General features: G+C 40.0%; 1 protein-coding gene, 1 long non-coding RNA gene and 1 pseudogene across 2 annotated transcripts in view; 1 reads left to right on the forward strand and 2 right to left on the reverse strand.

The window, feature by feature from the left end:
• Positions 1-4175: 4175 nt before the first annotated feature.
• LOC131786048 (uncharacterized) lies at positions 4176-5875 on the reverse strand. Its single transcript, XM_059103020.2, has one exon. It carries the CDS (start codon positions 5784-5786, stop codon positions 4176-4178), a length of 1611 nt encoding a protein of 536 aa, XP_058959003.1. The 5' UTR covers positions 5787-5875.
• Positions 5876-10499: 4624 nt separating this feature from the next.
• LOC131786047 (uncharacterized) lies at positions 10500-11185 on the reverse strand (annotated as a pseudogene).
• Positions 11186-18709: 7524 nt separating this feature from the next.
• Positions 18710-22375, forward strand: part of LOC136279138 (uncharacterized) — an 18638-nt gene continuing 14972 nt past the window's right edge. The window contains exon 1 of the long non-coding RNA XR_010716745.1: positions 18710-18991. This is a non-coding gene — a long non-coding RNA (uncharacterized lncRNA). The remainder of the gene's footprint in view (positions 18992-22375) is intronic.

Below are 22375 nucleotides of genomic sequence, written 5' to 3' on the forward strand. Positions count from 1 at the left end.
CAGTAAGGACAGCCATGCCATACACAGCCGAGAAATTCGTACACGTTCTGGGTTACAGGGTCGAAACCATCCACGTAACACACACGCGTGGGTGTCACGATCGTGTGTTCCCCGCGGTTCCCTGCATGCGTCACGCGATCTTCCCTTCTGGCTGTTTACAGTTCGATCCTACTAAAGACTGAGTCTTAAGCTCCCATGCGACTAAATTACGTCTTTTTCACATTTATCTCACCAAAAACATTTTTCCACTTGTTTGCCGCTGAATTGAGTTCTTTTTAGCTTTATCACAGCCAAAAAAAGTTTTCTGCCTGTTTTCAGCTAATCACCCTAATGTTAGCCAAACAACGGTTTTTCCTTTTTCGCAGCTAAATCAAGCGGTTTTTAGCTTTATAGAACTGAAAACGTGTATTTTTGCTTCTTTGCTCTTGAGCTACGCTGTTTTAGCTTAGTGCACTGAAAAGAGGTTGTGGTATCTTGCCAGCCAATTACGCTGTTTTTACATTTATCTCAATGTTAACAACGGTTTTGCTTTTTTGTGGCTAAACTACGCTGTTTTGAGCTTTTTTACACTGGGAAAAGCTTATCTGCCCGTTTGCAGCTAATCAAGCTAACTTCAACTTTATCTCACTCAAAACGCGAGTGAGATAAAGTGAGTGAGATAGATATAGCTAGAATCACGAAACTTTGGCTACAAAAAGGCAAAGACGCTGTGTTCCACGAGATGAGGCTCCAAGCTCTTGTTGAGATAGAGCTAAAAACTGCTTGATTCAGAGCAAACCAGGGAAAAACCTTTTTTGTGCGATAACGCTGAGAAAAGCGTAATTTGGCAAGAATAGACAAAAACCTTATACATGTTTTCACAGCTAAAAAGAGCGTAATTCAGTAGCAAACAAATCAATTCAGCTAGTTAGTCCAGTTTTTTTTCCTTTCACTGTTTTTACCTATTTGGTCACTTAAACCATTTGAACCAATTTAGCTTGTTGGTGAATTTTGTCTATGTGAGCCGATTGAACCAACTCAGTTACTTTCTGCATTTTGTGTCATTTGACTGTTTCTGCCGTTTGCAATTTTTTTCAGTTTAACTGTCTCCATGCTAGTTTGACTATTTAGCCACTAAAGCTGTTTAAGCTGGTTATGCTTTTTGTCTGATAAAACCTTAACTCAAAGCTAAGTTTGACCATCATAGCTACTTGACAGTTGAACCATTGAAGCTAGATTGTACAGTTTGTACAGTTGATGCTATCGAGCTATTTATGCATTTTCTCCAGTTAAAGATAGTTTGACCATGTGAACTACTTCCACCAACAATATAGATTGTACAATTTGCACAGTGTAGTGTCTAAAAATGAAGAAGTATGCCACAAAAGGCAGCCACGAAGGCGAACAACAACAGTACACACAGTACACGTTTCTTTAATAATCTTCCCGCGCTCACACTTTCCCGGATGTATACTTTTACATAAACAACCGCTGTCCTAGTATACTACATTCCCTCTCTTTCTTCGCTCAGATGGTTGACCTCGAAAGACAGAAACATAACAAACTTCCACTTTGTTTAGATACCGTAAAAGTTCAATTCGATTCCAAATGTTCAAGACAAAAATCACGCTAAACATAAACATAGCCTTGGCCGTTCAGCTTATAAAACAACGTTTCAATGTCACTCATGTAATAACAACGAACAGTAATATGAAAATGCCAATGTCACTAGTTTTAGTACAGAACGTAGTCACTCAGAGCCTTTGGACGGCTCGTAATTCTGCCGGATCTTCTCACATGCGGCTCAGCTGTAGGTACAGTAGAAGGTACATCTTCTGGTGGTGATTCAGCCATTGGTACTTGATCCTCTGCCACAGGTGGCGTCTCAAATGACTTAGGTTCAGTCCGTGGTTTAGCGTCCTGTTGTGGCGTTTCCTGTTCTTCTGGATCTGGCATATTAAAGGACTTAATATGCTGAAGGCTGCGTTTGTACTGGACACCTTGAGGCGATCGCAACACCACCTGGTCCCCATAACGAGATATCACCTGATATGGTTCCTTCTCATAGCAAGGTGACAGCTTATTTTCTTTCTTCTTCTCAAGCAGAACAGTCTCCTTCTTTCACATTTCGATCTCTGGCATGGAACTTCTTGTCCACATAGTCCTTGTTAAACTGCTTTCTCTGATTGTCCCGATCACGAACGGCTTGGTCGCTCACTTCTAGCTCCTCCTCTTCAACGTTGACTAGCTCAGGCATTTTAGTTGTTAGCTTTCTCCTAAACAATAACTCGGCGGGACTCTTTCCTGTGGTTGAATGTGGCGTGGACCTGTACGCCAAAAGAAACCTGTTTAGCTCCTCTCTCCAATTCTGTCCTTCTGCATGGGCTGCTCTCATGGACTTAAGAAGTGACCTGTTTTGCCTCTCTACCTCGCCATTAGCTCTTGGCCATAGAGGTGTTGTGTAACGGTGTTCAATCCCCATTTCATTCAGGTAATCTTCTACTTCTTTGGATACAAGATTTGAGCCATTGTCGGTACGCACACCTTTAGGCAACCCATGTCTTGCAAATTGGGCATCCAAGCAATGAATGATGGTTTTGCTGGAAGTTGTTCGGATAACATCAACTTCTATCCACCGGCTGTAATAATCAACGAGAACTAACAAGTGTTCTCCAGAAGGTAACGGACCCATTAGATCCACAGCTACTTCTTCCCATGGTTTGTTGGGTAACGGTGTTGACTTCAATGGTGGGGGTGGAACGTTCTTTGTAACCATCTGGCACCCGTAACACTCTGCACATCTTTTCTCGGCATCACGATCCATAGAAGGCCACCAGACTTTTGTTCTAAGTCTCTCCTTTGTCTTTGTGACTCCTTGGTGCCCCTCGTGTGCCAAACTAACGACTCGCTTGCGAAGTGCTTGGGGTATAACAATTCTTGTCCCCCGGAGAATTACATGGCCAATAAAAGTCAACTCATTGCGCACTGGCAAATACTGCTTTGGGGCATTGTCCCATTTCCCTTCGATGAGACAATTTCTGAGTGCTTGCAACTCAGAGTCTTGTGCTGAGACTTGTTCAATCTCTTTGATTCTCAATGCAGCGGGGACAGCATGTAGAGCTATCGCGCGTACATATCCATCATCTTCCGCGGAATTGTCTGACGCCGGTATCTTCGTCAGTCGGGAAAGGGCATCTGCGATGTTTTTTCTTGAAGGCACATAGCAAACTTGATAGTTGTACGGTTGTAAACGCAGAACCCAGCGCTCTATTCTGGCTGAAGGTTTAGACTTCCTGGAATAGATGACTTTAAGTGCTTCATGGTCTGTCACCAGATCAAACTGTGGAAGCCCGTACAAGTAGAGGTGGAAGCGTTCACAAGCCCAGACTAAGGCTAGTGCTTCCTTTTCTGTCTGACTATAACGACGCTCCACTTGACTCAAACTACGACTAGCATAACAGATGGCACGGCTTTCCCCATTCTTTTCTTGCACCAGCACGGCGCCAAGTCCAACAGGACTTGCATCAGCAATAACACGGGTGGGTGTGTCCTTATCGAAGTAAGCTAGGACTGGTGCACTTGCAACTTGACTCTTCAATCTCTGAAACGACTGCTCCTGCTCCTTGCCCCAAACGAACGGTTCCCCTTTTCTTGCAAGTTTTCTGAGGGGATCAGCAGTGGTAGCAAAATCGGGTATAAACCTGGCACTGAATCCAACGAGCCCCAAGAAGCTACGGACTTCTGAGGGTGTCTGAGGCTGACTTGCCTCTGCAACTGCTCTGACTTTTTCCTCCGTTGGGCCGATGCCATGCTTACTCAGCAAGAGACCCATGAATACCACTTTAGTCATTCGGAAAGTGCATTTTTCAGCATTCAAAGTCAGCTGCTTCTCACTAAGACGTTGCAACACACTGTGTAAGTTCTTATCATGTTCTTCAGTGTCTCGACCATGAACGATAAGATCATCTGCTATGTTTGACACCCCTTGTAGACCTGCCATTGACTGGGTGATGATATGCTGGTACTTCTCTGGTGCGGCATTTACACCGAAACTCAAACGTTTGTAGCGGAATATACCATCATGGGTGGCAAAAGCAGTGATATCCCTTGAATCAGGATCCAGCTCAATTTGGTGAAAACCCCACCTTAAATCTAACTTCGAGAAAACACCACTCCCATTAAGACTTTCAAGGACTTCATCTATGGTTGGTATGAGCAGTCTTTCCCGAATAATGGCCTCGTTGGCTCTCCGCATGTCGACACAACCTTATGTCCCCGGACGGTTTAGGAGCAACAACGACTGGGCTTACCCACACCGTAGGCCCCTCGACTTTCTCAATTATGTCCTTTTCAAGGAGTTCGTTAACCTTGGCAGTTACTTTGTCCTTTACAGAAAAAGGTACTCGTCGCATTTTTTGAACGACTGGAGTTACACTGGGGTCAATGTGTAGCTTCAACTGATAATCTTTAAGCTTTCCAATTCCCTGGAATACACTGGGGTATTTTGCTTTGAGTCCTCCCACGAAGGTACCATCAACAGTGTTACAGTCTCCTGTCCCAAGAGTTCCCGAGAGATCCACACGAAGGATTCCAAGATCTGTGGCGGACGAATATCCCAGCAAACAACGCCCGGATTCAACAACAATGAAATGTGCCACAACCTTTGCTTTGGGTACGGAAACTTCTGTCTGAAACTGGCCCTCAATTTTAAGCTCTCGACCCCCATAAGCATACAATCTCTTCAGACAAGGTTTTAATTCAATCTTGAGCCCCTGATACTTAAGTTCCTGCAGTGTATCTTTACTAATGAGGTTACTTGCAGAACCTGAATCAATCAACACATCTCTGCTGATTCCACCAATCTTCACTGAGATAACGGGTTCAGAGGAATTTGACATAGCACATGTCTGTTCTTCTATAGTAAAAGCAAAACTGTCATCCTCACCTGACTCGTTACAATGACCCTCAACATGATTTGCCTGTCTCCCCTTACCATGACGCTGCTGTCTGCCTCCCCGTTGTTGGTTGTTACCTTGTTTTCCAGGCTTCGAGTTCCTTCCCCCTTTGCAACAGCTGGCATAATGACCATATTTACCACACTTGCTGCACTTGCGACCTCGGGCGGGACAATTTGTACTTTGGGCAAAATGACCTTCTTTACCACAGTTGAAACAAACGCTTTTCCCTTTGTCTCCACGCCCAGGACGTTCTTCAACTGCATGAGTACCTGCTCCAGGTTCTTGGCTTGGCATGACCATTTGACCTGCCTGCTCGTGTGAGGCTTTCCACTTTCGAACTTTATCCATTGCTGCTTGCAGAGTAATATTAACGACTTCCAATAGCTTCTTCTTTAGCTCAACATTAGGCAACTTTTCAATCAATTGATCCCGTAAATTTTCTTCCAAAGTTGGACCAAAATTACAATGACGAGCTTGTTTACGTAAACGAACCATGAACTTATCGGCGGTCTCTCCCTTTGTCGGCGTAAGTTGACGAAAGACATGACGCTCGTACGGTACATTGTCCTCGGCTCGGAAATGAGCATCCAACTTTCGCAGACACACCACATACTCATTATCCTCGTTAGCATTCAGTGGTCCAGGATCTGGAATATCTTCGTAAATATCTTGTACTTCCATACCTGCTAAATGAAGTAACTGAGCTGTTTTCCGAGAAGGATTCGTAATTCCCTTGCCATCGATGTAATACTGATACGATCGTTTCCACTGTCGCCATCGTTCCGCGACCTGAGAGGAAGACCCTGTTAAATCTAGAGGTGGAAGCGCCCTTTCTACTGAATTCGCCATCCTCGTCGCCAATTTGTAGTGTCTAAAAATGAAGAAGTATGCCACAAAAGGCAGCCACGAAGGCGAACAACAACAGTACACACAGTACACGTTTCTTTAATAATCTTCCCGCGCTCACACTTTCCCGGATGTATACTTTTACATAAACAACCGCTGTCCTAGTATACTACACACAGTTCAATTGAAATTAAGCCGGTTGAGCCGTTTAAGCTACTTATGTGTTTTGTCTAGTTTAACCATTTCAGCTAGCTCTGAATTTTGTCCACTCGAATAAGTACTGTGTACTTAGCTATCTTTGCTGGTTTAACTATTTCATCACGTAGTAAAACTTTAAAAAAGAGCTAACCTACGCAAATTGCACAATCTATCCTAACTGGTTGAACTAGTTCACATGCGCAAACTAGCTTGTATTGTTCAAGGGGAGAAAATGCATAACTATGCACTTTGTCTACTTGAACAATTTAAGCTTGAGTGACTATTTGAATCAGTCTAACCTATTGTGTAAATTTTGCAGCTATACTGTTTTCCATAGTTTGACTGTTTGAAACCGGACAAAATGCAATTATTTATTTATTTACTATTTAAGCAGTTAGTCGAACCATCCAAATCTCTTTTCACTGGTTAAAATTGCTAGAATGATTAAGCTACCCAAAATTTTTCAAAAGGCCAAAATGCATAAACTACTTAATAGATTCTACTAGACAAACTCTTCAATCAAACTTAGTTGGTTCACCTGGTTAAATAATCAAACTGACGAAAGCAGTGATACTACAGATATTGCACAATCTATATCGAATGGTTTAAGTCGTCACTATTATCAAAGTCGCTGAAAATATTTAACTAGACAAAATGCACGCCTAGCTTAAATGGTTTAACTGGACAACTTACCTTAGTTCAGATAGTGAAATAGTCAAAGAGGCTTACTGGGTTGCAGAGCTTCATTAGTTTAATTGGTTTTAACAGTCAAACTAATTTGAGCATTTTAACTCCTTCAAGCAATTCAGCTAGATTCTGCAGTTTGTGCCGTTTATTGCTTGACGTTAATTTGACCATTTAAAGAACTTTAACCAGTAAAGATAGATTGTACAATTTTTCTCAGTTGACCTTCGTTCGACTGTTGGACCGTATTTTAGCTAAATTGTTCAAATTGTGCAGTTGAATGGATTAGGCTAGTCATGCACTTTGTTCAGTTGAAAACAGTTGAACCGGACAAAGTGCATATCATAGTTACATCTTTTTAGTTAAACCATTTAAGCTAGTTTGACTATGTGAACCACTTCCACCAATTAAGATAGATTTTGCAATTTGTGCAGTTTTGCTCAGGTTTAATTGGTTTAACTAGTTAAGATAATAAAACTAGATAGATTGGTTCATATGATTAAGTAGTGGTACTAGCAAAAACATTTCAACTTCACAAATAGCACAATGCATCTTTACTGGTTGAAGTAGTTTAAAATGGTCAAACTGTAATCGCTCGATTGACATTTAGCCAGACAAACCATTAAGGTTACTAATTGGTTTTGTCCAGTTTAATCAAATCACCTAGTTCTGAAATTTCTCATGTTGACCCGTTTAAGTCAGATGGAATATCGAATTTTTTTAACCAATCAAGATAGATTGTGCAATTTGTTTGACTGCTTTTCCTAGTTTGCCTATTTGACCAGTGAAACCATTTCAGCTAGATTGTGCAGTTTGTGCAGTAACGCCGATTTGTGCATATAACTGTCTTCGCCGGTTGGACTATTTACTTGGTTTAACTAATTAAGCTACTTTGATCATTTAACTTCTTAAACAAATTTGGCTACATTTTGCCGTTTGTGCACTTCAAGAATTGAAGGCAGTTCGACCATTGCACTACTTCAAGCAGTTTGGCTGTCTTCCCTAGTTTGACTTTTCAACCAGTTCAACTATTTAAGCCCGTAATGCATTTTGTCCAGTTAAACCATTGAACCTAGTTCAGCCATTCGAACAACTTTAACCAATTAAAATAGACTGTGCAATTTATGCAGTTTAACTGTCTCAGCTAGTTTGACTATTTAACGAGTATATCCAATGAGGGCTTGATCGTACAGTTGGTACAGTTGATCCTATCAAGTAAGTTATGCATTTTTTGTGGTTTAACCAATTAACGTACTTTGAGCATTTGAACTTCATCGACCATTTGAGTTAGATAGTGCAATTTGTGCATTCTTACTGTTTTCGCTAGTTTAATTATTTAATCACTTTAACTAGTTCAACTAAACTGAGACGTTTGTACAGTTCAACCTATCAAGCTGGTTATGCATTTTGTCCTCTGCAACAATTGAAGCTAATCTGACCATTTGAACTAGTTCAACCAGTTGAGAAAGATAGTGAAATTTATCGACTTTAGCAGTTTCGATAGTCTTACTAACTAGTAAGATAGTTGAACCTGCAAAGATAGCAAAATACACAATACTAGCTTAATCCGTTTAACTGCACAATCTGGACAATCCAGCTGAAATGGTTTAACTCGTTTAACAGTCAAAGGTCAACTGAGACAAAAACTGCGCAATCTTTCTCAACTGGTTGGAGTACTTTAAATTGTCATTGAAACGAATTAGGAATGACTACAACAAAATACTCAATAAATAATTCATCACAAGTAAACTACTTGTACTGTTGCTCGAAAACATCAACTATTGAACACATATCTATGATAGTATTATCTACAGTTTTCAATTGGTCCAAATAATTCTCGTTATCAAATGACACTCCACTTAAAAAAGACCTTGAATCAGTGAGTGTGTTCATATAGATGGTAAAAGCAAATCAACATAATTCGATCTTGAAATCTTTAATGTCTCAGTACGTTTTTTAATTATGTCACACCACTACCAAGTATAATGCCAAGTAGGATGGGACTCGTTGTTACCTTTCCAGCTATAGTACCACTTACAATTAAAGAAGACGATGACAAATTGCAAAACAGAGTTAGTTTCTTGGACCCCTAGGCTTTTTGTAACAATCGAAGCTGCTTGCGATAGTATTTGTATGATGATGTAACTTCATTTATTGCGTTTTTGTCCAGTGAGTTATCTGTATGATTGAAGTTGAAGTCTCTTTTTGAAGCTCACATATAAAATTTTTATATTAGTCAGATTTTTTCTCATCATCAATTTTGCATAAAGCTGAGCATTGAGAGTGTCATTATCTACACCGAGTGATATGGAATGACCGGTAAATGTTCCAAATATTCCAAAAAATGTAATATCTATCTATTTACTATGTGTGTTTTGTGTAATTACATTGTATCGCTTACTAATGGATCCAGAAGTATCATTTGCTTTGTAGTAGAAATGTGTTGTAGGCACCTTGCAACCATATCTTCAATGAAATTCATATGTTCCAACCACATCAAACGTTAATTTCTCACTGTATAATATGAAATGTAAATAATTGGAAACTGCATATTTTGATCTTGACTATCAGAATTTGGTTTCATTTTTATTATCATAACCCATTTTATAATTAAACAAGTATACAGGTACGAACCCAATGTTGCTGCCTGTTTAACACCATCCACATATGATTTATTTGCAGTATCATTAATATCTGTTGGCGGTAACTAAATTGATTTTTTTATTGGACACATTAAAATCAGCGCACATTGGTTTTGTTCAATCAGTTTGCAATAAATTGTTTGTTGGTGTGTCCACATATGGTTTATTTAGTGCATCATTGGCATCAATTAGTGTGGCTAAATGGAGTATTTAACTATTAGCCATAATGAGATCAGTAGCAATTGCAGTCCTTCCATCAGACCAAATATCTATTCAGATTGCCATTAGTTATTTCAAACTTTTTATCCCACACACTAAGTAGAACATCGTTACGATGTCCTAAGATGCCATAAACTATGACACGAATGACGAAATCCTGTGCATAAGCCCCACCTGACCTTTTCTTAAATACAAGTCCGGATCAATGCTGCCATCTGGGCACGATACAAGAAATCGAGTATAACGAGGACGTTTAAAAGAACGAGCTCGTTATACACAAGATCGAGTATAACGAGGACGTTAAAAAGAACGTCCTCCTTTATTCGATTTCAACGTGCAGTGAGCTCAATGCCAACGATCTTTCGTAACATCGTGCCCGTTGTCTAACAACATGCTCGATTTCTGCTTTTCAAGCATTGTTGATCAGATCGTTTACGATGCGAGCCAAACGTTGACGATTAAATCGTCGACCGATGATGTCTGCGTACAGAACATGATTGTACGAAATTTCAATCAATATTTCACTTGATTTTCTTATCGTAGTATCTTTTGATAACACAAAGAGAAGTAGAAAATAGAGCGTAGAAAACGAAGAATGCAGCCAACAGTATTTGATGATGAATGTTCCGAGCGATTACTTGGGAAATAGAGAGAAAAGTACAAGAGGTATTCTTCAAAGACCTTTAATTTATGAAACGACTCGTTACTACATCATCGCGTTGCGGCTAAATTATCTTCAAAATCAGTTCATGCCGAAAGTTAAAAGCGCATGCAGATTGTCGCAATATTAAATACCGCGCATGATCTGTGTTTTAGCTAAGTGTCATCTGCGCATTAGACAAGGAGATTGAAAAATTGTACTATTACCTTTTTCACGACTTAAGCCAGTTTAAAGCTGTTGTTTTTCTTTAAAAAATAGTTCATAATAGTTAAAAATCCGGTGCAAAAATAAACGTAACGATGTATATCCTCCTTAAACTGGGTTGCTCGTAAAATATCGCATAAGAACTTCAATAATATTATTAAAAGCGTCAGCCTCCCCTCTCCAGTCTCGCCACATATGCTTGTTGAGGAAAGATTGCAAATTATAGTTACTGACACCTTTCCTCATTTTAACCTTGTACTTCAACCTTGACCAAGCCGATTCCTCCTCTTGCGTATGCACACAGGTAACGGGGTCAACAAAATTAGCGGCATGTACTACAACTCGGTGAGTTTGGACAGTTGCTGCATGGGCTGTTATGTTGAAATGAGCCCCCCAGTCATCACTGTGGACTTCTGTACCGGGCAGCAAAACCCTCTGCAGGATGGGTATCAAACTAGCTCTATCTCTACGCTCCACAACCTCGAAATACCCTCGCGCTGTAGAATAGCGTGTTGATACTACTCCAAACACCCAGTTGTCTGTTCTTGCTCTTCGTCCTCAGTTTCCCTGTACATAGATAAAACCATTGATAATTTCTATTTCATTGAGACGTTTTTACATATCGTTATCACCTTTGCTTTGTGGTTGAATTTACTTTCGTCCACTTTTGCCACGAAAGTCGCTCCAAATGGAGTGATAGGACGCTGCTGAATGTCCCAGGTAACCACGTCTCTTAGCAATTGAGACATTTTCGATAATTCACTGGGATTGATCTCCAGCATACATGCTGCCATGGCTTGCCTCTCACCTTTGACCACAGGTACAGAAAGACTAAGATTTTTCTTATTGGTAACCTTGGGAAATCTGCAAATATGGAATTACTCCTTAAAACTTCTCTTCTTTTTGCATCCTCTACAGCGCCTAGAACGATAATAAGTATCGGAAAATTGCATATTAGTAAGAAAGCATCTGGTAATCTGGTTCATATCTACTGTATAAAAAAAGGCTTTTATATCTATATATCTTTTTCTGTTATCATCATCACCATAACTATTATTATTATTCTTATCATTGTTATTATTAATAGTTTTGTCTAGAAGACGTTGTTCAGTGAGTATACTGAATTCTTTAGTGGCATTTTTGGTGCCCGGTGTTCCGGCATTAGGTCCGCCAGCTTGCCGCTGAAGTTTACATAATTCATCGAATTTGTCATCCGCGGGAACATTATCCCAAGAATAAAGTAACGTTTCGATCGCTAAGCGCCGAAAAGTGAGGAGATGTGACAACCAAAGCTGGAAACACGTCTAAGCTCGCAGTTCACGATCGCTGCATTACCAACTCATAATTCAGACCTGAAAATAAACATCTTAACCCGAGTTGCATTTCGCTTTCCTAACCACCGAGTTGGTATCTTTCGGTTGAGGTCTGTTTTCGGTTTTTTTACATAATTCATCGAATTTGTCATCCGCGGGAACATTATCCCAAGAATAAAGTAACGTTTCGATCGCTAAGCGCCGAAAAGTGAGGAGATGTGACAACAAAGCTGGAAACACGTCTAAGCTCGCAGTTCACGATCGCTGCATTACCAACTCATAATTCAGACCTGAAAATAAAACATCTTAACCCGAGTTGCATTTCGCTTTCCTAACCACCGAGTTGGTATCTTTCGGTTGAGGTCTGTTTTCGGTTTTTTTTAATATTTCAATTGACAACTGATAATCTTCTATATCAGAAATACTTTAACTATAACACTTACCACTGATATCCGTCGACGTGATCTTGGTTTCGAGCAGAAATAACCATATCCAGGTTGCAATTTCCACAACGAAGCAGATTTGGCAGCAATCCACGCCCTTGCAACCAAGTTATCAACTCTCTTACGTCGCCGTCTGCCAGTGCTGAGATTTGCAGTAAATTCATAGCTTCCGATTGTGATCACAATATTACCGTGTAGAATGAAATTTTTGCGGGACTTTTTCAGGGGAGTGGCGTTTTCCTGAGGTTTGTGGGAACAAATTTTTGCGGTTTTCTTTTCAATTCAAGCAGCACGACACCAAAAAGAAAGGAAATCTAATATCTTTAGAATTTGTTCGTCACCTTGCCTGTAACAGTCAACCTAGAGAACCTGAAGCGGCTTCCCTTTTCGAAATGTTAGCCATCACATAAATGATGTCATCAAGAAACATCAAAACGCGTCAAAACGAGTCAACTATATTTTTCATCACTATTTATATTATTTTTTTATGGGAGAAACGTTTCAAGGATGGTACGCTGGCAAGACAAGAAGATAAATGCAATGAAATACGCAGTGACGTTGCAGCTGACACGGGCATTCTGCACTGGCTGGTCGATTTTTATCAGCAAATGCAGAAAAACGTTTTGTTAATGAAAAGTGTGGCATCCTAGGGGCCTTGAAATATGGTGTCCCCTTGGGTTGATGGTTCTTGTGCCTCAGAGACCGAAAAATTATTTTGTTAGCTCAAATTAAAATATTCCTTTTACTTCGATGTATGAGATATGTGAAGACGAGTGGATTAAAAGCCATTTATTAATCACACAGTGATTAATTTTTGCGGGTTTAAATTTTGCTGATGTTTTCTTTCTGCTGGAACTTATTTTTGCGGATCAAGTACCATCCACAATACCCTCAAATTTTAAATACCGCATAATAAAAGTGCTACAAGGTATGTTCGTGCAATCACTTTTTTGAAATTCCTCGTTTCTTCAGTCACGGCTTGATAACAGCTTCTGCAATGGTCATTTCCAAATTTGGTTCTCGTTTGGGACCAACTGAATATGCATGTTTATGTTCATGGTCAATTTAGAAATTATCAGAAATCATCGCTGTAACGTATCGTTCTGAAATAATCTTGAACTAATGATTTACTTGAAACGTGATGCTGAGCTCTGAACAATGTACAACAAATCTGAGGTCTGGTCAATTTCAGATACTCCAGCTCTCCAAAGATTCTTCCTGGTGTTTTTCCTTTTGGTCGTGTTGTCATTCGCAAAAGACCGGAAATACAGTGTTTTTAAGCGAGTTAAATTATTCTTTCCAGACCGACATTTTCTAGTTAAATATGGCATCTGTTTTCACCGTGCAATTTCACCCGGAATTTGAGCGGCTAAATTAAATTGTATATTTACCAAAGCGCGCAAATTTAAAAAAATGGCAGCGGATGAAGTTCTTTTAATGACTTCTTTCATGTTGATTCTCGCTATATTTCTGCGAAGAAGACCGAGTTTCTTTCAGAGGATGCGGTCGTTGTTTTTACAGTTGAGGAGGACGCGATGATATGTTGTAATCAGGTTGATTATTAAGAGGTGTCTCTCCCAAGTCTGTGTTCGCTTTTTTTCTACTCACTGTTAGTGGCTTGCGTCGCAAAGGGACACCGTTAACTGAGCTCATCAATTTTTGCATTTGCATGGGTAAGGTGCCTATGGCCAGGTAACACCTGTCTTCCAAGGTCACGAACACCTAGATAAAAGAAATTATCGACCCCTTTTAGTGTTACCCATCCTTGACGCAGTTTTTGGTAATTGTCTCTACCACAAGTTATGCAAATAGTTTGAGGGAGACTGCTTGTAAGCCATCAAATTGCCTTACATAAGCGTCATGGAAGTGATACAGATCTGATCGGCAATTTGAAACATTGAAAATAAAATTTGATGGGAAGGGTTTAGTAGGTGTTGTATTGTTAGATCTCGGTGGGGCTTTCGACAGCCAACGACACGACCTTCTTCTTCTCGGTATCTCGTTGTATAGTATTTGCAAGATAAGGACCTTTCTAGATGGATACAGACAGCGTGGTAATATTTACGATAGTTTTTCCGTCTTTGGTCTCTAGAAGAGATCCGCCCAGGTCTGTTTTAGGTCCTTCCCTTCTCAAGTACATCATACAACAAAGGCCCCTCCAGGTCGTTGTATTTGGACCGTTTTCGGTGGACTTAAATGATGTTTCTGTCTGACGGTTTTTTGTCAATGAATTCACAAGTCATCGTGTTGTGGTATGTAAACACTACCACACCTGGTCATTCGTTGGGTGTTCTTTGTGTATTTGATGATTGCTACATCTGCTAGTTTGCCTAGGATTGATATAATTATTAATATAAATTATTGATATTATTATCATTATTATTACTTTTATTATTATTTGTGCCCTTTCTTCTAGGGTATTTTACTCGAAAGTGCCGAGATGTTTCCAGTTTCCTTAAAAACGTTGGGGGAGGGTGTGGTAGAAGGGGCTTCTTCTACTACTCCTCAACGCTTTTGCATCTGGCCGACTTTAAATTCTTTTATAGCGCATTACATTTTTTATGCCAAAAGCTAAACCTGCCATAATCCGTGAGCCATTGGAGTTGATATGTATACATAAATATATACATGTCCAAAGCTTTGCTTTCATGTCCAAATTGAGCACTCTACTAGGATGAGTCATTGCTGCTAGCATTATGCATGGCTTAGATGATCCCACATGTGTGAGATCACTTGGGGTGGCTATATGGCCTTATTTCCATCCTAGCATCAGCACTGCACTGATGAGGCCCAGAAGGCCGAAACAGTACTGTCTGCAGTTACATACCATTTTATATATACATGTTTATAAATAATAAATAAATAAATATATATATATATATATATATATATATAGAGAGAGAGAGAGAGAGAGAGTGAGTGAGAGTGAGTGAGAGTGAGTGAGAGTGAGTGAGAGTGAGTGAGAGTGAGTGAGAGTGAGTGAGAGTGAGTGAGAGTGAGTGAGAGTGAGTGAGAGTGAGTGAGAGTGAGTGAGAGTGAGTGAGAGTGAGAGTGAGTGAGTGAGAGTGAGTGAGAGTGAGTGAGAGTGAGTGAGAGTGAGTGAGAGTGAGTGAGAGTGAGTGAGAGTGAGTGAGAGTGAGTGAGAGTGAGAGTGAGTGAGAGTGAGTGAGAGTGAGTGAGAGTGAGTGAGTGAGTGAGAGTGAGTGAGAGTGAGTGAGAGTGAGTGAGTGAGAGTGAGTGAGAGTGAGTGAGAGTGAGTGAGAGTGAGTGAGAGTGAGTGAGAGTGAGTGAGAGTGAGTGAGAGTGAGTGAGTGAGAGTGAGAGTGAGTGAGTGAGAGTGAGTGAGTGAGTGAGAGTGAGTGAGTGAGTGAGAGTGAGTGAGAGTGAGTGAGAGTGAGTGAGAGTGAGTGAGTGAGAGTGAGTGAGAGTGAGTGAGAGTGAGTGAGAGTGAGTGAGAGTGAGTGAGAGTGAGTGAGAGTGAGTGAGAGTGAGTGAGAGTGAGTGAGAGTGAGTGAGAGTGAGTGAGAGTGAGTGAGAGTGAGTGAGAGTGAGTGAGAGTGAGTGAGAGTGAGTGAGAGTGAGTGAGAGTGAGTGAGAGTGAGTGAGAGTGAGTGAGAGTGAGTGAGAGTGAGTGAGAGTGAGTGAGAGTGAGTGAGAGTGAGTGAGGGTGAGTGAGAGTGAGTGAGAGTGAGTGAGAGTGAGTGAGGGTGAGTGAGGGTGAGTGAGGGTGAGTGAGGGTGAGTGAGGGTGAGTGTGGGTGAGTGTGGGTGAGTGAGGGTGAGTGAGAGTGAGTGAGAGTGAGTGTGAGTGAGAGTGAGTGAGAGTGAGTGAGAGTGAGTGAGAGTGAGTGAGAGTGAGTGAGAGTGAGTGAGAGTGAGTGAGTGAGAGTGAGTGAGAGTGAGTGAGTGAGAGTGAGTGAGAGTGAGTGAGAGTGAGTGAGAGTGAGTGAGAGTGAGTGAGTGAGTGAGAGTGAGTGAGAGTGAGTGAGAGTGAGTGAGAGTGAGTGAGAGTGAGTGAGAGTGAGTGAGAGTGAGTGAGAGTGAGTGAGAGTGAGTGAGAGTGAGTGAGAGTGAGTGAGAGTGAGTGAGAGTGAGTGAGAGTGAGTGAGAGTGAGTGAGAGTGAGAGAGTGAGAGAGTGAGAGTGTCAAAAAAAAAAAGGATAGAAAATTTAATAAAAAAGTTTCGGTCAGAGACCTTCTTCAGTTATCAGTAACTAGAGGAGGTTTCTGACCGAAACGTTCTTATGAAATTTTCTGTCTTTTCTACGTCAGAAGTTATCCATCCTCGCATTTTTTTAACTCTCGACGTTCGTGTTTGCTGTGAGGGTTAGCCTGCGAATCTTTATTGATCCTAATGGCGCGGTGCACCTTTGAAGAAAAACTTGTAGTGACAGTCCTTGCCAAACTAGTCCAGTTGTTTCCTCAAAAGTGTACTTGCGCTTTTTTTTTTCGTACGCGCTCTCTAACTGACAGGTCTCAGATTGTAACAGATACCTGTAAAAATTATGTTTCAAATTTTGTTGGAAGCCTTTTAAATCGTCTTTATCATTACGCAAATGAAAATGTTTCGGTGAAGCATCTCTCTTAAATTTGCATTACCTCCATTTTAACTACCATTATTCGCCCAAAACTGTTTAGTTTATGGAGGGTCTTGCCTTAATTACAGCTGTAAGTCATTGGGTTCTTTTGGAAGGAATTTCGTTAAGTTTATTGAAAAAATGAAAAGGTTTTCACCATCCTGGGTCGGTCCGTATTGGAAAAAACTGTGCCCTCTGTCTTGAGTGCGGTACTTAAGACCTCGGCACAGTTTTTCCGACACGGACCTCCCGGCTGGTGAACATATATATATATATATATATATATATATATACTTCAAATAATAATTAGTAAGAAACAAAGCAACAATAAAAACAGCGAACATGATAATATCCATGTAATAATTATGTATGTATCTAGGAAAATTTTAAAAGCTAGATTGTGCCTTCAGTCCTGTCTCTAGTTATTTACTCTTCATGTTGCAACTTTGAAAGTCCGAGTAATGAGTGTTTCCAGGAACACTGCCTTCTGTATCTTTCACAGTACTTCTGTGCCCTTGTTCCATACAATATTGTGCATCATGACGTCTAATTTCTGCGACCAGGCCCCCGCGGACAAATCTTATGGCTGTTACACCTCATAGCCTGGAAGCTGTTGTTTCAATATTTGATAGCCTTCTATTTATCTTTCTTCTCTCAGCTATTGATCCTCGGGCAGCTCATCTCAAGTATGTAGATTTATTTGCTTTTGTGGTTGACGATGGGAGCATCCACTCAATTGGATCTCACCTTTTGATGTTATGCATAAAAGGGAACATCCCGATGGGCTTGAACGCCACCCGACTCCTTCAAGGGTTCATCATCATTATCATCATTATCTTCATCGTCTTCATCTCTGTACACACCACTTTTTATTGGTTTGCTTGTGTGTTCCTCTGACATTGATATTGAGCGACCCTTGGGTTACTAATACTGTGGGAACGAATCTGATTTTTCACGTCAGATATCCCCCCAGCCCGTAATACTAGTATTTTCCTTCGTTTTTTAACTCGTGAATTGCGCGCATGCGCAAGAGCGAGTTGTAGATTCGATGTGGGAAATGGCGCTCGATTGGTTGATTCCGGTAACCGTTTTTTCGATTTTAGGCTTTTGAGTTCATCTGATAGTTGAGTATCAAACAAACGAAATGGCGACTTTTGTTGCTAAGAATAGTGGTGGGGTGAATAAGAAGCCAATGATAATCTTAAAAGAGTTTTAAACTGTACGTTTTTCATCCGTGAATTAAAGTTTGCCTAATCTCCGAATACACTTTTGTCCCTCGCAGCGTATATTTCATTTATGGCGTCAATGCTTCTATTTTTCAATGTATATGTGCAGGAAAATGATAATTATGTCCGAAAAGGAAAACGAAGAAAGGAAGTTAAACAAAACGAAAAAAACTGTTATGCTAAGGATTTGATCCATCTACATTTTCGTATAAGGAAAAGATTCTATGACGGCGGCATTACCGGCATGGCCAAATTAGGGGAGAATACTTTACGTATTAAAAAGTGTTGCATGTAAAACGCTGACATTTCGGTTACTTTCCCCGCGGGCTCTAAATAATCGATTCGAGCTGCTCGCCGAGAATCCGATATTGAAGTGTCGCTCGCGGCCAACTGCTCGTTAAGTGAGTTGGTGAAGACTGTGTTTGCTATTCCTGGAGCTGTATCGATGTTGGAAAGTAATTCATAAAGTTTGAGCCCACGAATGGCTTAGTGAATGTTTCTGGACTGGAGTCGTTCATTGTTGTGAGGAAAAGCCTTCGTGCCATTGTCCAGGTAAGCACTTACAGTTTGTAGGTTAAACGATAAAAAGTTTTTCATGGATATCCTCGATCATGGTTTATTTTTTTCTAAAAAAAAAATTGGAATTAATAGATCGCCAGTACTTCGGCTGTCCTCGGGAAGTGCTCATAAAGTCACCTGACAGGTTGGGTAGAATGTTTGCGTTCGCCATTTTATAAATTATGGACCTGGCTACTACGCAGTGGGCGCCTTCGTGAGTGAAGATGTTTGTAATCAGTCCCCGGTGTATCCAGGGACAGCAAAATCAGTAAAACCGTCATCTAGCCAGGGTTACTCTGAAGGCGATGACAAGTACCAGGCGTGTTTTCAGTACGTTGATGTCCCCGCTCGCTGGGGTTACGCCATAACTATGGAAAGCGAGAAAGCCAAATACAAACAAATCAAAGCAAAGTACAAACAAATCAAAGCAAAGTACAAGCAAATCAAAGCCAAGTACGAGCAAATAAAAGCCAAATATGAGCAGGTAAATGCCAAATTTGAACAAATCTCCAGATCTACCAACCAGACATGTGAGTGCAACACAGCGGGAACTGACCAGCATGCTAAAGATAAAACCAAATTTAACGACCGGGAAACTCTGCTGAGAATACCAACTGATAATTCAGTTGAATATCGTGATTCACTAAGTCATGGAATTATGAAAAGCAGAATGTCAAGGACCACGGTTGACGTTTGTACATGTACACGGAGGTTGCACTGTAGAAGGAAACGTGAAAGAGAACCCTCCAGAATTCAATATAGGAGAGTCATCAAACTGTTCAGAAAACAAAAGTTTTTCGAAATGCAGCTAAATCATACCTTAAAAAAAGCATTCCGAGTTCATCCAAACTAAAATTTTTGCTGTTTGAGCGTAATTGTGGTTATTTCAGTGAACGGTTAGTCAGATCTAAATTTGTATTACCGTCAAAAAAGTTCTCTCTCAGCCAAAACGTGTACCTATCTGTTGTGCGACTGCGAACATGAAAGCATAAAAAGTTGCCCTTATTGGATTTCTCGTAATCATAGACTTGCTAACGCAGTTTAATGGAGTCCTCAAAACATACACTGCCTTTTATATCATTGTACCGGATCAAAACTTTCCATTGGTTAAATTTGATTGGATGATATTTACAACAACAAAAGAAAATTTAGAAAAATGCGCTTCGTAAGCACGAAAAACTGAATAATCTCCTCCCTCAATTTTTTAGCAGGAGCTGAGATTTTTTTCGCATAGTCATGTTCTGCTTGTTTCTTTTTTTTTTTGCTCAACAGGTTACGTGTATATTCAACACGTCACTGACGCTGTCAGATTCATCTTCCAAATTACTGGGCAATCAAATTTCGCGCTACGAAAGTTATCTGTACCTGTTTTTTTTTTCTCCGAAAGAGAATATAAAACAAAAAAAAAAATTCGTAACTTCTCCATTGTGAGACTTGTGAGTAAAAATATCCCACCCTCGTCTTGCCGCGCGTTTGATTGAAAACTGGAAAACAGCTGTGCGCCAGCGCCTGCTCTCTCCGAAAATTTGGAGAAGCTGTTGATAGCTCCTTACTTTTAACAAAGATTGTTAGAATCCTCTGTAAAACTCTGACAGTTTTTAATGGGAGAGACTTACTTTTAAGCAAGACCTGCTTTTTTTTTTTCAAAAGTAAATAAAAAACCTCGCACCTTCTTCGTTGTGAGACTTGTGAGTGAAAAAATTTAACACACCCTCATCTCTCCACGCATTTGATTGAAAACGAAAATAACTCAAATACATGCTCTTGCAAAAACTAGAAATCATTGCTTTGATCAGTGTATCTTGTATTATCAACTTAGTTACACGAATTCGGCGCCTTTGCAAAGAAGGATCCTCGTGTTAGGTAAACATGTTGGTTCTAAAAAATGAGCGCCTCGTTTGAAAACAGCTGTGCGCCAGGAAACAAGGTCTTTAATCGCCTCGAGGCTCTCCACAGAAAACCGTCACTTTCGATTGCATTTAACACCAGTAGTAAGACCAAAAAATATATTTGTGCGTTGACTTTTTACCAAGCGTCTTGACTTAAATAAGACCGATTGACATGATGAGTCTTTACGGTGTTGTTGTCACACAATAACTCGTTTGCCTCTGAAGCTGCTATAGTAATTGGCGCAGTTTATCTTGCTTTATTCGCCTTGAGATCCTTATAAACTTTTCTGGGAGAAAAAAAATTGCTTATTACTAAAGATCTTGTCTAGAAAGCCAAGTTTTCTTTAAAAAATCTGTTGTTGTCACACAACTCATTCGCGTCTACAGCCAATTTTGTTCATTGGCGATGTCAACTTCGCTTTTTTCGCCTTGAGATCCTTATAAACTTTGTTGCAAATAAAAATAATTGCTTTTTACTAAAGATCTTGTCTAGAAAGCCAAGTTTTCGTTAAAAAATCTGACCGATTGTCATGATGAGTCTACAGTGTTGTTGTCACACAATAACTCGTTCGCGTTTAAAGCTGTTAGAGTCATTGGTGATGTTCACTAATGTTCACCGATGTTTAAGCTTCTGTTTGATGTTCACCAATGTTTTTTTTTACTGAATATCGTTTACTTTTCTGTATTTTTAACCTCTAAAAAGTTGTATTGGATTGAGGACCAACTCGCCGGCGTCTCTACTCGATTTTATACGTCGGCGAGTTGGCGTCGGCGAGTTGGCGTCGGCGAGTTGACTGGTTACCTTCTTATATACATAGCCTTGGTGTTCAGTATTTACTGCAGAATCCTTAACAATTCATAGAGAGTAACACTGATCATTCTTGGCAAGACTATTTGAGCATTATGTCATGTCAGGGAACATGGGCTGATGCAATTATAATTCAAGCAGTGGCCAATTGTCTATATCTGTCAATTCATATTGCCGAATCATTTGAAACTTTTGCTCCTGTTACTGTTGTTCAAGCAGTGAATGTGACAGGGGAATACACAAACATTTACATTGCACACATAAGAAAAGAGAAAATGTCGGGTTCCGAACAATAAAACGTGTGATCAAAGTATAGTTGAAAAAAAAATTGATAAACATGAAAAGCGCAGAGCTGATCGAAGTTACATGAAAGAATACATGAGAAAGAGAAGAGCTAATGCAGATTTTAGAAAAAGAGAGAATCAACATTCTGTGCAAAGGTACAACAATACTGAAACAATTAGGGAGAAAAAGAACCAAACTGTCACAAAAAGGAAAATGACCAACCCAGAAAGCGTAAGAGAAATTGACAAAAGGTCTAAAAGGAAACGGAAAGCAGAGAACCCAGATCACATAAAGGAAATTGTGAAAAAGTCATCAAGAAGACAAAAAGTTGAGAATTCAGAACGGGTCAGAGAAATTGACAGAAATTCCTTTAGAAAACGTAAAGAAAAGAATCCAGAACATAGAAAAGAAGTTGATAACAGAGTTTTAGGAAACGGAAAGCAAAAAATCCAGAACATATAAAAGAAGCAGATACACAGAGTTTTAGGAAACGGAAAGCAAAAATCCAGAACATAGAAAAGAAGTTGATAAACAGAGTTTTAGGAAACAGAAGGCAAAAAATCCAGAACATGGAAAAGAAGGTGATAAACAGAGTTTTAGGAAACGGAAAGCAGATAACCCAGAACACAGTGAGCAAGTAAACAGAAATTCTAAGGTCAGGAGAACTACTAAATTCAAACTATCAAATTATTTAAATATGGCTTTACAAGCCAATGAAAATCAATTTGAAAATGCTCAGAAGTCATCACACGTATCAACTAATAATGATCAGTTGTACAAACAGGGAAGAATGAAAGCAGTGGTATTTCTTTAATAAATTTGTTTCACGAAAACATCAAATGTGGCCCAGAATACATATGTACCTGTTGCGACCAGTTGTGGTACA

Source organism: Pocillopora verrucosa, chromosome 2, assembly GCF_036669915.1.
Source record: "Pocillopora verrucosa isolate sample1 chromosome 2, ASM3666991v2, whole genome shotgun sequence".
In the NCBI taxonomy this organism is placed as follows: domain Eukaryota; kingdom Metazoa; phylum Cnidaria; class Anthozoa; order Scleractinia; family Pocilloporidae; genus Pocillopora; species Pocillopora verrucosa.